Source organism: Podarcis liolepis, assembly GCF_965112155.1.
Source record: "Podarcis liolepis genome assembly, chromosome: 17".
Lineage (NCBI taxonomy): Eukaryota > Metazoa > Chordata > Lepidosauria > Squamata > Lacertidae > Podarcis > Podarcis liolepis.
The window spans coordinates 22089209-22103751 of NC_139571.1; the positions used below are offsets into that span (position 1 = coordinate 22089209).

The window sequence follows — 14543 nt, forward strand, 5'->3', positions numbered from 1 at the left end:
TTTTCACTTTTCATCTAATCCAGGTGAGCCAGTGAGGTCCTTCATGTCCGTGATCAGTGGTGGACTGGATGAGGATGAATAAACAAGTCTACATTAAGATGCTTTTATTATTACTGTGGTGTTAACCCATTCACATTTCAGGATAAAGGGGATAGATTCTGTAGAGGTGAAGGAAGTAATAGAGCTTTATCTTTTTTAAGGCCTGTGAAGCAGAGAGCATCATGTTAAACTTAGCAGGACAGTTAATTATGGTGCAGAGGGATCGATCTGGTCCACAGATAAGAGAGAAGGAGAGTAATCCCAACCAAAGGAAACTTGTGAGTTAACCTATGAGAATATATTTTTCTAAAACAGTATAAAGAATATGCATTGTTAATGTGTAGCAGTGGTTTATAACACAGCATGAACCATGTAGTTAAACCATCTAAGACTCTCTCTGAATGGATAGCTCCAGCTTTTGTATGTACTTGATTTCCAAACCATCTTAAAAAATTGCTTTGTGCACAGATTCTCACTGTAAACTGTTTCATTTTTTGTTTTTAAATAGCACATGCCTGCCTACCACAGCTACTTAGGGAGACTGACTCTGATTAATGTATATATAGTCACACATTCCTTTGTCGCAAAACATAAATAATTGTGTGAAACACTCTGGTCTCTTTGCCAATGGAGGAAAAGGGGGGACTAAAATGAGCCTCTGGAATTCCTAGCAAATTGGACATTAGTTTTGCAGTACTTTACCAAACTGTGTTTTCACCTCTCTATACTTATAGCCATGTTATGTTACTATTGATGATTAACAAGGTGAATAATAGAGAATGCTACCTTTCCAGGTTAGAACTCTGCTCTTGCTTGCTTTTTAAAAATAAAATAATACTATTAAGGGGTAACAAGAGAAATGTAAAAACTGTTTAGTTAAGGAGAGATCTGGGTGAACTAGTAATCTAATATTTACACATATTCACCACGAGATAGAAAATGAGGCTGGAAAGGAATGGCTCACACCAGACTTTTAGAATAAACTTGTATGAAAAGGTAAAAAGAAAGTAGTTTTTAAAGGAATTGTGCTTTTGTTTTTAGCTGCCATTTTGTGCTCCAGTTGTTCTTGCCCAGTCTGTTGAAAATGTTTGGACTACATGCCGTTCTAACAAACAGAAACGACACTTACTGGAGGCTCTGTGGCTCAGCTGCGGTGGCTCAGGTATGAAAGTCTGGCTTCCTTTGTTTCCCAGGGACCACCGCAAACCGCATTCCTTTCTTTCAAGACGGATCATGTTGCCTTTCCATATTAACATATACCCCTTGGCCGTCCTGTTTGAAGATGCCTTGGTTCTTGGTGCTGTGAATGACACTGTGCTCTATGACTGTTTATACACTCACAGCAGCGCCGCAGAACATTTAGAGGTTCTCTTCCCTTTCTGTATTGTCGAGAGAACATCTCAGATCTACCTCCATCACATTTTACGCCAGCTTTTGGTGAGGAACCTGGGCGAACAAGCCTTGCTTTTGGCTCACTCCTGTGCCACGTTACCGTACTTTCCTCACGTGCTCGAACTGATGCTGCACGAAGTGCTGGAAGAAGAAGCTACCTCGCGGGATCCCATTCCCGACCCTCTGCTTCCCACTGTGGCTAAATTCATCACAGAGTTCCCCCTCTTCCTGCAGACAGTTGTTCATTGTGCTAGGAAGACAGAATACGCCCTATGGAATTATCTCTTTGCTGCTGTCGGGAACCCGAAAGACTTGTTTGAAGAGTGTTTGATGGCCCAGGACTTAGACACAGCTGCTTCTTACCTTATTATTCTACAGGTAACTGCATTCATTCGTTTTATTCCAAAGGGAGATGCTGCGAGCATGCTGCACAAAAGCGATGGGCCATTTTACTTGTTGCGTATGTTATATCAATCTAAGTTCTATTCAGACTATAGACCCATTGCAGTGAATGGAAGTAAGTCATGCCCATTTCAGAGGGTCTACTCACGAGTATGACTAGAGTTGAATTCAACAGAAACAACTGAAACAAAGCTTTCTGAGGTGGGAGGGGGAGGCTTGTGGCACAAGTGGTGTTTTTTTTAGAGGAACAAACATGATTAGTGGCTCCCATGCATTCTTCAAGCATGGAAGTTCCCATATGGAGGCATTGATCCTTACAGTAGTTGCCTCCAGGCCATCCTACTGGCTCTTTTGTGACAGGCCTGGGAGTGTTTAAATGGTGCTGTGGTGATTTAGATTCCCTGATAATAATTTTTATTAGTTTTCAATTACAATCCAATAATAGCCTCATTATAACAATGCCAATTTATAATACCATTACTAATACCAATCATTCAAATACTGAATTATATAATTTAGATGGCCCCCTCGCTTGCTAGAATTGATGGTTTGATGATTTCTTTATTTCTGCATTCCAAAATCTTATTAATTTCAATTACATTCGGATCACAATAATAATCCCTTATACAACAACTGCAGTATTAGTAACTTCTATTTGTGTTGACACATTAAATGATTTCTAAAACTACAAGTGAGGCACTCAAGCTATGTCCTTGTTCTTCCTGTGTATGGCAATTATTCTGTCCATGGTGTTCCTTCCTGTCCTTGTAAAATTAGATTTCCACAGTGAATGGAGGACATATGGTCCAAAGTGCATTTCCATCCACAATCCTCATTTTTTCATTTCTTGAACTATTTATTGAACCTTGTAAGAGAAATAATATATGAACTCTCACTTCAGTGGCTCCCATCTAAAAGTGTTTTGTGTTGCCTCTAGAACATGGAAGTTCCAGCAGTTAGCAGGCAGCATGCAACTTTGCTATTCAATACCGCCTTGGAGCAGGGAAAGTGGGACCTCTGTCGTCACATGATCAGATTTCTGAAAGCCATTGGCTCTGGGGAGTCAGAGACACCTCCTCCTACACCAACAACTCAGGTTTGTTAGATGAACACAATAGATCTGTCATATATGTTACTGGGTAATTATCAAAGAGTAATTTAATATATACTTAATAGCAGAAAGAATGTGCTCCATGTGACACTGAAGGGTATCATCTGTTCGATCTACAGCTGTACAGGGACGCAGGTGGCGCTGTGGTCTAAACCACTGAGCCTCTTGGGCTTGCTGATCATAAGGTCGGCAGTTCAAATCCCTGCAACGTGGTGAGCTCCCATTGCTCTGACCCAGCTCCTGCCAACCTAGCAGTTCGAAAGCACGCCAGTGCAAGTAAATAAATAGGTACCGCTGTGGCGGGAAGGTAAACGGTGTTTCCTTGCACTCTGGCTTCCGTCACGGTGTCCCGCTGTGCCAGTAGCGGTTTAGTCATACTGGACACATGAATTGGAAAGCTGTCTGTGGACAAACGCCGGCTTCCTCGGCCTGAAAGCGAGATGAGCACCGCAACCCCATAGTCGCCTTTGACTGGACTTAACCGTCCAAGGGTCCTTTAGCCCCTTTTGCCTTTACAGCTGTATAAGAGAACAAACCATATTATGTCAAAATTGACAAGTGACATTAAAATGAAATAAGGAAGTAATAACTTTATATGCCTTACATAGTTGTTGATCAAGAGATAATCAATAAATATTGTAAATTCTGATTTTTTAAAAAAATGATGTGTCTTCTCTTAGCTCTCAGGCCATGCCGCCTGCCCCACCCTGCTGTTGTATAATATTTTTCTTTGTGCTTTCTTCCATGTAGGAACCTACTTCAAGTGGTGGCTTTGAATTCTTCAGAAATCGCAGCATTAGTTTGTCCCAATCTGGAGAAAGCCTTCCTCCTGGCAAGTTTAACTTGCAGAAAACCTTGAGCATGCCCTCTGGTCCATCCGGCAAAAGGTAATGTGATACCAGAGGCTATAATCCTCATGATGGTAGAACGGAATGTACAAGGTCTCTTCCTAGTCTCTTGAGAACCTAAGAAGTCCATGCTGGATCAAGCTCATCGGCCTCCTAGTATCCTATTTTCACAGTGAGAATAGTAGTCCAACATGGTCCTTGGAAGACATGGCATAGATCAGCAAAGAAGTACCATGGAAACTAATCTCAAATTAACTGGGTTTTAGTCATGTGTCCTGATATTCTCTCCATAGGTGGAGTAAAGACAGCGACTGTGCCGAGAATATGTACATTGATATGATGTTATGGCGACACGCCCGGCGCCTCCTGGAAGAAATCAGGCTTAAGGACCTTGGTTGCTTTGCTGCCCAGCTGGGCTTTGAGCTGATAGGCTGGTTGTGTAAGGAGCGCACCAGAGCTGCCCGTGTAGAGGATTTTGTAACAGCTTTGAAGAAACTGCACAATGACTTTCTCTGGCCGTTTCCAATTATTCCAGTTTGTTCCATAAATTCTCCTCTCAAGAATGGAAAGTACAGGACAGGTACTGTATCCTCAATGTGTTTTTTTGTTTCCACAACTAGGAAGTAAAAGCAGCTTCTAGGCCTGACCAACATCTGGAAGGAACAAAAGTGCAATTGCCTAGAGCTTCTTTATTCCTTTGTATTCCCAAGTTGGTTGTATTTGTGTTAAAAGTTGATCTCACTATTCAGAGAGTTTCAGAGATCAGTTTCCATACAAATTACATTGCACTTAAATAATTACAATAGGCAATTTTAATTGTTTTGGTGTACACACACAACCTGGCTTAGATTCAAAGTCCTATTGTATGAATGAAGAAGAAGAATTTGGATTTGATATCCCACTTTATCACTACCCTAAGGAGTCTCAAAGTGGCTAACATTCTCCTTTCCCTTCCTCCCCCACAACAAACACTCTGTGAGGTGAATGAGGCTGAGAGACTTCAGAGAAGTGTGACTAGCCCAAGGTCACCCAGCAGCTGCAGGTGGAGGAGTAGGGAATCAAACCCGGTTCACCAGATTACGATACTACCTCTCTTAACCACTACACCACACTGGCTCTCAGAATGAAATCTTGACACGTGTTCATTGGCTATCGGGAGCCATCGCTTATTAATGTGCTTTCTTTTCCAGTAATAGGTGAACAACTCTTAAAATCCCAGTCTGCTGACAGCTTTCTGAACATGGAAGTGGACAGTGGCATTCCAAACGTGCCACGAAGTCACAGCTGGCTCGGTGCCATTAGTTCCTCCCAAAGAGAGATGGATGCAGCATCTTCCCATGGTCCTCACATGCAGGAGGCATTTCTCTCCCCTTTGTTAAATAAAGGTATGTGAATCCTTCATCCCCGCTATCGGCTTCCTTTGAGAATACATTTAAGTTCCACATTTTCTTGAGGGAAAGGGGAGCAGGGAATACTTTGCACATCTCGCGGCTCCCTTCTGCTTTCTAGTCTTTCTCTGGAATTCTTAAAGAACAGAAGGAAATGGATTAAGCAAAAACAGTGCTGGTAATAATGGCTTAGAAATGCTTAGAGCATGACTGCCATAGTGTGCCGTGGAGAATTCCAGGGCATATTGTAGAATGTTCACTCATTTACACTTGGGGTATTAAACAGGCCTCACTAACAGTCTGTATGAAGTCTGAGCACACTTTTAAAACCTATTCAGTATTACGGGTGGAAATCAGCCATGGTTGGCAAGCTTTATTTCAGAGAAGTTGTCTTAATTCCTGATCTTACTGAAGGGAAAGCCAAGGCTTCCCTTTAACAGTTTGGAAACCACAGATCTCAAGGTTGCCATTCTGTTGGGTTCGCTATAACAGACATGATCAGTACTGTACTGATTTTCTAAGTTCCACATTAAAATGAAAGTGTTTCAACAGGTGATGAATGTAGCATTGGTTCAGCAACAGACCTGACGGAAACAAGCTCTATCGTGGACGGAGACTGGACAATGGTGGATGAGAACTTCTCAACACTGAGTTTAACACAATCTGAGCTGGAACATATCTCCTTGGAGCTGGCCAGTAAAGGGCCACATAAATCACAGGTTCAGCTGCGGTAAGTTAGGTTGAAATTTGTAGTAAAGGGGTGAGGAGTATTTGCTATGTCTCCTTGAAGCCAATCTTAGCAGGTTGGGGTTAGAGGGGACAGCAGTCTTGCAGTGGTGTTAAAAAGTTTGTTTTGCCTTACCCTGTTTGCTTCAACTTTTTGCTCTTCTGTAGGTATTTGCTTCATATTTTTATGGAAGCAGGATGTCTGGACTGGTGCGTTATTATAGGCCTTATTCTCCGGGAATCTTCAATAATCAGTCAAGTTTTTAGCCTAATGCAATCTTCAGAGGTTGATGGAGAGATGTTGCAGAACATAAAGATGGGATTGCAGGCAGTAGATAGATGGGCCTCTACAGACTGGTAAGTTTCATGAGCCTTATCCCCTCCCACTGTCTGCCAAATAAATCCGCATGCAGTTCAACATAGCACCGAAGTACACTGGTGATTAAAGGATGAATTTTTAATGTTGGACCTGTCTCAACCAGGAACTGTTCAGTGACCTCAATAATAGGCATGATATAAACGGCATGATATAAAAAACTAAACAGTAGTGTGAGAACAGGTTGTATCTATCCATAGAACAAGCAGGGTATGCATGTATATCTCAAATCACAGTGACTTGGGATATGGTGGGAGCACCTTCAGGGTAATAAGGGAAACTTGGGACACCATATGAGTAAATACAGGCTTTTACTGTTAAAAGTGTTTCCACAGCCATTAATTTATGAGCAAAACGTTTTGAGTATGTTTAGTGCGAGGTACATCGTGTTCTGAACTTTAATGACCAGGAGAAGGTCAAAGCCAGAATTAGGAGTTTTAAGATAATTAACTGGAATGACTTTTCTCTTTTATGTCCTTTAGCCTTGGGTACAAGCCATTTTTAACCGTCCTCAAGCCCCAGCTCCAGAAACTGAGCGAGATAGCAGAGGAACAAGTGCAGCAGGAAGCCTTTCAGCCTGCAAACCTTTCGAGAGCAGCAGAGCAAGCCAGCCCGAGGGCAGAAGAAAGCAGAAGTTCAGCTGGCCACAGTGTCAGTCCTCAAACTGACCCTGGCAGTAGCACCATGACGCGGCACGATGAGGACATGATTGGAGAGGAGGAAGAGGAGGACCCACTCCCAGAAGGCAGTTATGACTGCACTGTGTCCTAACACTGCCTGAAAACTTTTGGCTGATCATATGAATAAGAGCACAGCATCATAGTAATGGCATTTAAGAACATTGCTTTGGCGGGGGGGAGTAATCAAAGCCTTCAACAGTTAAACTTTTCTTTTTTTTAATGCTTTTTTGGTGTGTGTTTTTAAAAATGCATTAACTAAAGAACCTTCTTAAATCTGTGAAAACTTCCTAGTAAGCAGTCTTGGCTCTTTTGTCTATAAACTTGGCTATGTGGAAAGCAAGAATATCATATTTGTAGTTTTCATACCAAGATAAATTTTTTTTGAGATCTTGGTTTTTTCCGCCCTGCCCCCCCTCTTGTCCTCAAATAGTTTCCTGTTGTTTTGGATAACTGATCATGCAGAAGGACATATATATCAGTGCACAAGTTGAGTTCCTTTGGGATGCAAGAAGAATGCAACCTAATATCCGGAGGTTCTAAATTAAACTGGTCCCCTCTGGAAAACGAGACAATATTTAAGAGGAGTGTTTGTCTAATGTTCAGCTTGCCTGGTTTTTGAACCCAAACTTTTAAAAAAATCAACAATGAAGCTAACTAGGATAACAACTTCGTATGTTCTGCTTAGCTTGATTGCCGGAAACGATGGCTTGATGGAGCTAGGCTCTGTCTGTTTTATAGATTATGCTGTTTGATATCACTAGACTTTTTATATTAAATAATTGTAAAATACATTGTATGTTTTGTGAATATTCCTGTATATTCTGTTCATGCTTCTGGTGCTTGTATTGCAGTGAAGGGGAGCCGAGCCCTCTCTGTCTTGCATGCTTTGACCTTTAATTCCAGGAAAATTGAAGCATAGTTGCACTTCCATCAGGATGCAACGAGACTTTCACCGAACTCTTCCACAGCAGTAGAAACAGTTGCTAGGGACATCGTTTTGTTTTCGGACCTATTCAGGTGTATCCTAAGCAGATTTTAAACAAATAACGGAAGGTTCTTATTTATTTCACTTGTACATTTTCTCTCTCAAGACTAGTTTTATGTAAATAGAACCACCTTATTGCTCTTAAGGCTGGCTAGTGACAATGTACAGTGTATATACTTAAACTACCACCTTGCAAATATTTTATAATGCATATACTTGTAACTAATTGCAAATGTTTATTTTAACTTTCATACAACAATGTTAAGAGAAGCTGGCTGCAGCAGAGGCTCATGGTTGCTTTGAGGTACTTATTTTTCCCCTTATCTGCTGCCCCCAATATGTATAATATTAAATACCTGTAACAGTATTAAAATGTAGGCATTGGTTGGTTTCTACTGTGCAATTGGGGTTACAGGAAAAAAAGAGAAATGCAACACTTCTACTTTTTATACAAAAACTAACACTTATTTTTATAATGTGGGGTATAATGAATACTGATATGGACCAAAACCATTTTATTATGCAGAAGCATCACTGTCTGCCACAACCTCAGTTTGTTCATACATTTCTCTATATGAATTCTGAACTGGTAATGTGTTCTGAACATTCAGAAGGAGCATAGAAATACAGATTATAACTTTGTATATTTTTCCAGGGGACAAGATCAAATTGTCTTTTAATGGATAAATGTAACTAGATAAGTTTTATTACTGTTGCTTAGACTTTGCCATTAGTACTGGTACATGTGCAATAACTTTCAAATAAATGACGAAGGGTGGAAATGAGGTAACAATCCATACTTCTTGTTAGCTTGACATGCTGCATTGTGTAACATGAAGGGAACAAGCATCTGCTTTTATTTTTTCCAGGTAGAAATGTTTAATCTGTTTTTAATATGTAATGTCCACTCACTAAAGCCTCTCTTGCATTAAGAGGCATGCTGATGAGTACTGCGCCAACCCACCCCCTGCAGGGTTTTACCTTTAATTTTGCTCAATGCTTCGCCCAGGTTTCTGTTTGCTCCCTGCTGCTTATACCACTGACCTCAAGACGAGCCTGTCTTAGCAAGGTCATGCTACTAGAAGCCTGTGCAATGACTTATGCTGACGAAAGGTGTATTTTCCCTTATCCTTCCATGGCCCCTGAAACTGGGAAGAAAACCTAAGAACGAATCTACTGGCTATACCCATCCTTGACTCTAGCTACAGAGGCACCTAAACAGATTAGACCAGAAAACAAAACCTTTTCATAAATCAATTTATTTAGCATTGGTTATCTTTTACATACATTCCATTCTCTGAGCTCGTGTGTTTCTTCCAACATCTGTAACCAGGGCCTGGTTCTCAAACAGAAGACAAAGGTAAGCATATATGTACCGCTTTAGGCAGCAGGTGAGGGGCTCATAGATAGATTGCTTCCTTTAAAAAAAAGAAGAAGAAAGGATTCTTGCGTGGAAGATTAGCACAGCTAGGAAAAGGCAAAGCTAGGACCAATCTCCCTGGCAGGCACCCTCTCCAAAGAGGGATGTTTCTGGGGTGGTAGAATACGACAGTCCTATGAGCTCCATAAATGCAGTCTGAAGTGGTACACCCAAGCACACATTTAACAACTCATCAGCTATATTGTAATGTATATGACAAAAACCAGGCCCATAGTTAGGCTAGCAAGGAGCAATAACTGCAGGATTTTTGTTCCACACACACTCAATTTATCCTTGAGAACTTTTAAGCTGAAGAATGCCATACTGGGGATTTCAGTGCAATGCTAGAACAAGGGAAGACAAGATAGAATGATCAACAAGAGAATTCATGTGCTGAACAATTAAGTACTTTTTTAAAAAAGGCAGGAGTTCACAAAAAAGGCATCCCACTATTTCATTCTGCTACTTAATAAAATATACAACCTGAGTTAGGCAAAGTTTTTCTTTCAAGGAACAAAATAGTTATTACTTGCCCTGATGTTCCTAAGCATGCTCTGAGACATGTAGGTATTTTTCATTACTCCATATTTACATCATGCAGAGTCATTTTCAAACCGTTATGTAAGTTTTGAGGCACAATGTAAATCAGTTGGGGGGAAGGCTTGGTGAGTTCTGAATTTCTCCAATCTCAGTTTATTGGAGAACACACACTATGTGCAAAAGGTGCACTGAGATTTTAAACGCATGTTGCAAAAGCAGTACATTGAGATGCAGTACATTAAGATCCGCAAGAGATTTAGGATAGATAAACACTATATTTTTGCGAGTAGTTTTTTTTTTATGAATGGAAAATACTACATGCAAAACCAGTTGTTTTTAGTGCAAAGAGTTTGTGCACTTTTTAATATAACATATTTAATGCAGGTTTGTAGCTACAACAATTAAGACAGTAATAATATAGGCAATGTGTTGGACTTTGCTTGAAATATTTGAGTTCTAAGTACAAAGCAGTGCTGTTACTTAGGACCAGCTGTGATTCATTCCACTAAACATTTCTCACAATAGAGCAGCCAAATATTTAGGTTCCCCACCCCTCTGTAACGGGGAGTATAACACGCCTTGTGTTCTGATATCACGGGATTCTCAATTTCCAATCACCATTCAGTGATTTAGAACGGAGAGAGGAAAATGCAGCCCACAATGTCATGACACAAGTTATACAAGAGGCTATAGAGAGCAAAGGAGAAGCTAAATGCACAGCTGTTTGTTTCAGTGGCACGCAGGCATCTAGGCTGGCGTTGACCTTAACGTTCAAATTATAATTATGCAACATTTTCCAAGACATTAATAAGGTAATATTAACGCAATGCAGGATTACTGGCATTTAAAAAATTGAGGCAAATGGAAATGTTGAGAAGTCATCTGAATGGAAAAAAATCAAAAAATATTTGGACAGTAAAGCTGAAGAACCAGGGATTTTAAATAGCATCCTGATCTAATTATTTTTACTGGGAGGTAACTCCCTTAAACGGAACTTACTTCACGGTAGAATTGCAGTAAGCTAATTCTCATCTTGGCCTTTGCATATGGTTTTGTTCCTACCCCACCTGTGTGAAAGCCGCTAGAGGACATGCTTTGTACGCTGTGTGATTTGGCAACTTGACAGCAGCACCACAAACCTGAGTCTTGAGGAGCTCAAAGGAGCAACATAGCCTTACAGCCTCCTACTATAGCTTAACTGGGAAATGGAAGTTTTCTGCCCACAGCACTGATTTTCTTCCTATACTCTCTAGAGCAGGTATCCCCAAACCCATACCTCCAGATGTTTTGGGACTACAACTCCCATCGTCCCTAGCTAACACGACCAGTGGTCAGGGATGATGGGGATTGTAGACCCAAAACATATGGAGGGCCAGGTTTGGGGACACCTGCTCTAGAGAATAAAGTAGTATTTTATACAATTAAGTTCTCTGAACATTCTGGCATATGCCACTTTCACATGTCCTCCAGCAGAGAGACTGTCCAGCCTATGTTACTCATTTTGATGAAAATGCCATTTTCTCCCCCTTCCTTCGCTATGCAAATGAAGCAGAAGAGGTAGGAAGGGGAAAGGGTTCTATATGGGTTGCCACTGGAAGTGCTTTCTATGATCTGACTAGAAACCTGCCCCCAAAAAACTGTTTGATGGGACCTCAACCTTCTGTCCAAAGTTATTACTGTGTGAAACAATTTTTCTTTTTTATATCACTTCATGTTTTGCTTATTTCACCTGCAAATGGCTTCTAATTTATGGCGGGCTGTTTTCAGCCTCCTAGGCAAATTCTTCCCAACATGTTTCCTTTTGGAACATGTTTCTTTCCCCCCGATGCACTAAAATATTTGGGCTTTGGAAGCTGAAGTCATTAATAGCAAAATCCCAAACATGAATAGCATTAATGCTACACGTACCTATTCAAAAGCAAGTCCCATTGAGTTCGATAGAAACAAGAGTAGAGCAATGTAATCTTAAGTGGAAGGAATTACAGATGAGCATACTGTGTTCAAAATCTCTCTGAACAAGAGTTTCCTCATTCCAACATATTTTAAAGGAGCACATTTTATGCATGTGCAACTTGATTTCCTGCAAGCTTCTAATAACGCAGTGGAAATGTGTAGTTTTTACTAACTTGCAAGGAAGCAACTAAAGAATAGGAACTGACCATTGACAATTTTAGCAACTGCTGAATAGTTGGTATTGCCAAGAATGAAAACCCAACGCACAGATAAGACACCTGCATACAAAAGGCGAAAGTGGCTAGCTCAGTGCTTAGAAGTCCAAAGAGACAATAGCACTGTGCGCTTGCATCCGATACAGCCTGGCCTTCGTTCCACTTGATCCCCATAGAAAAGTGAGTGCATTTTGGGGTTGGTCCAACTTCTACTCGGAGACACTGCAGTCGAGCATCAGTACAATGCCCCAAAAGGGACATATAAAAGTTTTTAGAAAGAAAAACCGTAAAATCAGAGCAGGCAAGAATTAGCAATAGCCAAGGTCTCTGCAGTTAAGAATTTAAAGAGCTTTGATTATAGATGGTGTTCTAAATGGGCATCAATACTTTGGAACTGTAACGATCACTGGCGCTTCTTTTATCTTCCATGATGTACAGTCTTAAAAGTCTCCAACCCAAAGCCTTACTTTAGCCGATTAAGAACACGAGGAGTCAAAATGTTACTGGAAGGCAGAACTCGGGTTGTTTAAAGCCTGCGGAGGGTTTTACATTGTGCTTGGAATGCCTGCGCAAAGCTCCTTTTATTGCAAGATGCCCAGGACGGCAACTCCAAAACCACTTCCTAAAAGGCAGCTTTCAAGTAGGTGATATTTTGCATAAAAACCACAAAGGTTTCCTTCTCTCTCCCCATGCCCCCACCCCCTTTTACGTATTCAAGCTGCCATAGAAATACCTTTGTGGCTGAAGTATTTTACACAGTATTTTTTGTCAACAATACTCATTCTTCCCAACTCCTTATGAGCGAAAGCTGCATCCAATGTATGGGAAACAATTTACCTTTGTGTTATCTCTGGGTTAAAAGATAAATTGATCATAGGTGGAGACCCAGCCTGAGGTAAAAGTCCAGTTGGGAAATTTTTCAGCTAAGGCCTCTAACTGAGGAGAGTTGTGATCTTCTTCAAATAAATACTGCGAAACCACAGAAAGGGTGACCATTCCTTTAGTGGGCTCTTCAGAAGCCTGAAAAAACAAGCCAAGGCAAAGCCAGATTAAGCAAAGATTTGATCACTGTCATGCTAAATATGATTTCTAGAAACTTCTAAGTCCCTTATTATCATTGTACAATTACTGTATCTTTCACTCTATAAGACGCACCGGACCATAAGACGCACCTAGTTTTAGAGGAGGAGAACAAGGGGGGAAAAATTCTCTCCCTCTCTGCGCAGCGCCTCTCCAGCAAAGCAGGAGGAGAAATGGAAGGGGCTCCGTTTCTCCTCCCGCTTTGCTGAAGGGTCGCTGCGCAGAGAGGGAAAGCTGTGCAGCGCCTCTCCAGCCGAAGTCAGAACAGCAAGAGGGATCGCTGCGCAGCGAAAGCAGCAATCCCTCTTGCCGTTCTGGCTTCTGGGATAGCCGTGTCAAGCCTCTTCAGTCCCAGGGGGAACATTCCTCCCATTGCCCTGAAGAGGCTTCGCATGGCTATCCCAGAAGCCAGAACAGCAAGAGGGATCTGTGCATACCGATCCCTCTTCCTCTTCTGGCTTCAGCGATAGCTGCGCAGCCTGCATTCGCTCCATAAGATGCACACACATTTCCCCTTACTTTTTAGGAGGGGAAAAGTGTGTCTTATAGAGCAAAAAATACGGTATAGGTGGCGAAGGGTGTCAGATCCAGAAGACTCGGGGCCTGCAAACAGGACAGAAGCTTGTGTGCTCTTCACAGAGACTACAAAGAAGGGAAAATGGTATTTAGCAGGCTGAAAGCTCACAAATGATACCGAAACCAATTTGACAACTAAGACACACGTTACGAGGAAGCATACTGAAATGGGAGCTACGCAGCATATCCAACAAACAAGTTATATGGAGGTGGAGCAATCTGTGCTCATTTTTTAAAAAGGCTCACAAAAAGCAAAAGTAGAAATGTTGGTTCATAGGAAAATTGTGGGTTTGACCTTTTAATACAATTAGAAACACTAGGCTTGTAATCACATGCACATTCTAGGATGGGCTGAAGTTTCCAAAGGCACCCTCTGATATACAGCAGATGTGCATTTTTGCTGCTTGCTGCTAGCTAAAAAGGGAATCCAGTATGAAGAAACAGCCTATACAGAAGCCATTCTATGTCATGCAGGGATACAGAAGGAATTTTCTCCCTATTAAATATCAGACTAGGTAGAAAATTAAAAGAAGTAAAAAACAAAAACAAAAAACCAGGTTAATAAATGAGGAACAAAACAGCTATGACTACACAGATTGTGCTAGAGGTATGAAAAGCACAAGTATGGGAATTATAATGATAGAACTACCTAAATTATATAGAAATTAATTTATGTATACGACTACAGCAGCAAGAACGCTACTTGCCCAAAAATGGAAAGAAGAAGCCCCAGCAAAGGGAGAATGGATACGAAAAGTTATGGAATATGCAGAAATGGCGAAACTTACTGGAAGAATAAGAAATCCAGATCA

The 14543-nt window shown here is 41.1% G+C and overlaps 2 protein-coding genes across 6 annotated transcripts in view; one reads left to right on the forward strand and one right to left on the reverse strand.

The window, feature by feature from the left end:
- The window catches only part of RIC1 (RIC1 homolog, RAB6A GEF complex partner 1), a 42149-nt gene extending 33417 nt beyond the window's left edge, over positions 1–8732 (forward strand). For both annotated transcript variants that reach the window (XM_083482211.1, XM_083482212.1), the window contains exons 18-26: positions 201–317; positions 1081–1809; positions 2771–2929; positions 3695–3831; positions 4086–4372; positions 4983–5177; positions 5733–5910; positions 6075–6263; positions 6765–8732. In XM_083482211.1, coding sequence (XP_083338337.1) covers positions 201–317; positions 1081–1809; positions 2771–2929; positions 3695–3831; positions 4086–4372; positions 4983–5177; positions 5733–5910; positions 6075–6263; positions 6765–7053 — 2280 coding nt within the window. In that variant the 3' untranslated portion in view covers positions 7054–8732. The remainder of the gene's footprint in view (positions 1–200; positions 318–1080; positions 1810–2770; positions 2930–3694; positions 3832–4085; positions 4373–4982; positions 5178–5732; positions 5911–6074; positions 6264–6764) is intronic.
- The window catches only part of ERMP1 (endoplasmic reticulum metallopeptidase 1), a 41688-nt gene continuing 34344 nt past the window's right edge, over positions 7200–14543 (reverse strand). Inside the window, exons 15-16 of one of the 4 annotated variants that reach the window (XM_083482254.1) lie at positions 12913–13095; positions 7200–7986 (exon numbers count right to left, since the gene is read on the reverse strand). In XM_083482254.1, coding sequence (XP_083338380.1) covers positions 12931–13095 — 165 coding nt within the window. In that variant the 3' untranslated portion in view covers positions 7200–7986; positions 12913–12930. Of the gene's footprint in view, positions 7987–9197; positions 10975–11008; positions 13096–14543 lie in introns of those variants that run through there. The other 3 variants (XR_014520630.1, XM_083482252.1, XM_083482253.1) reach the window with 3 other exon arrangements.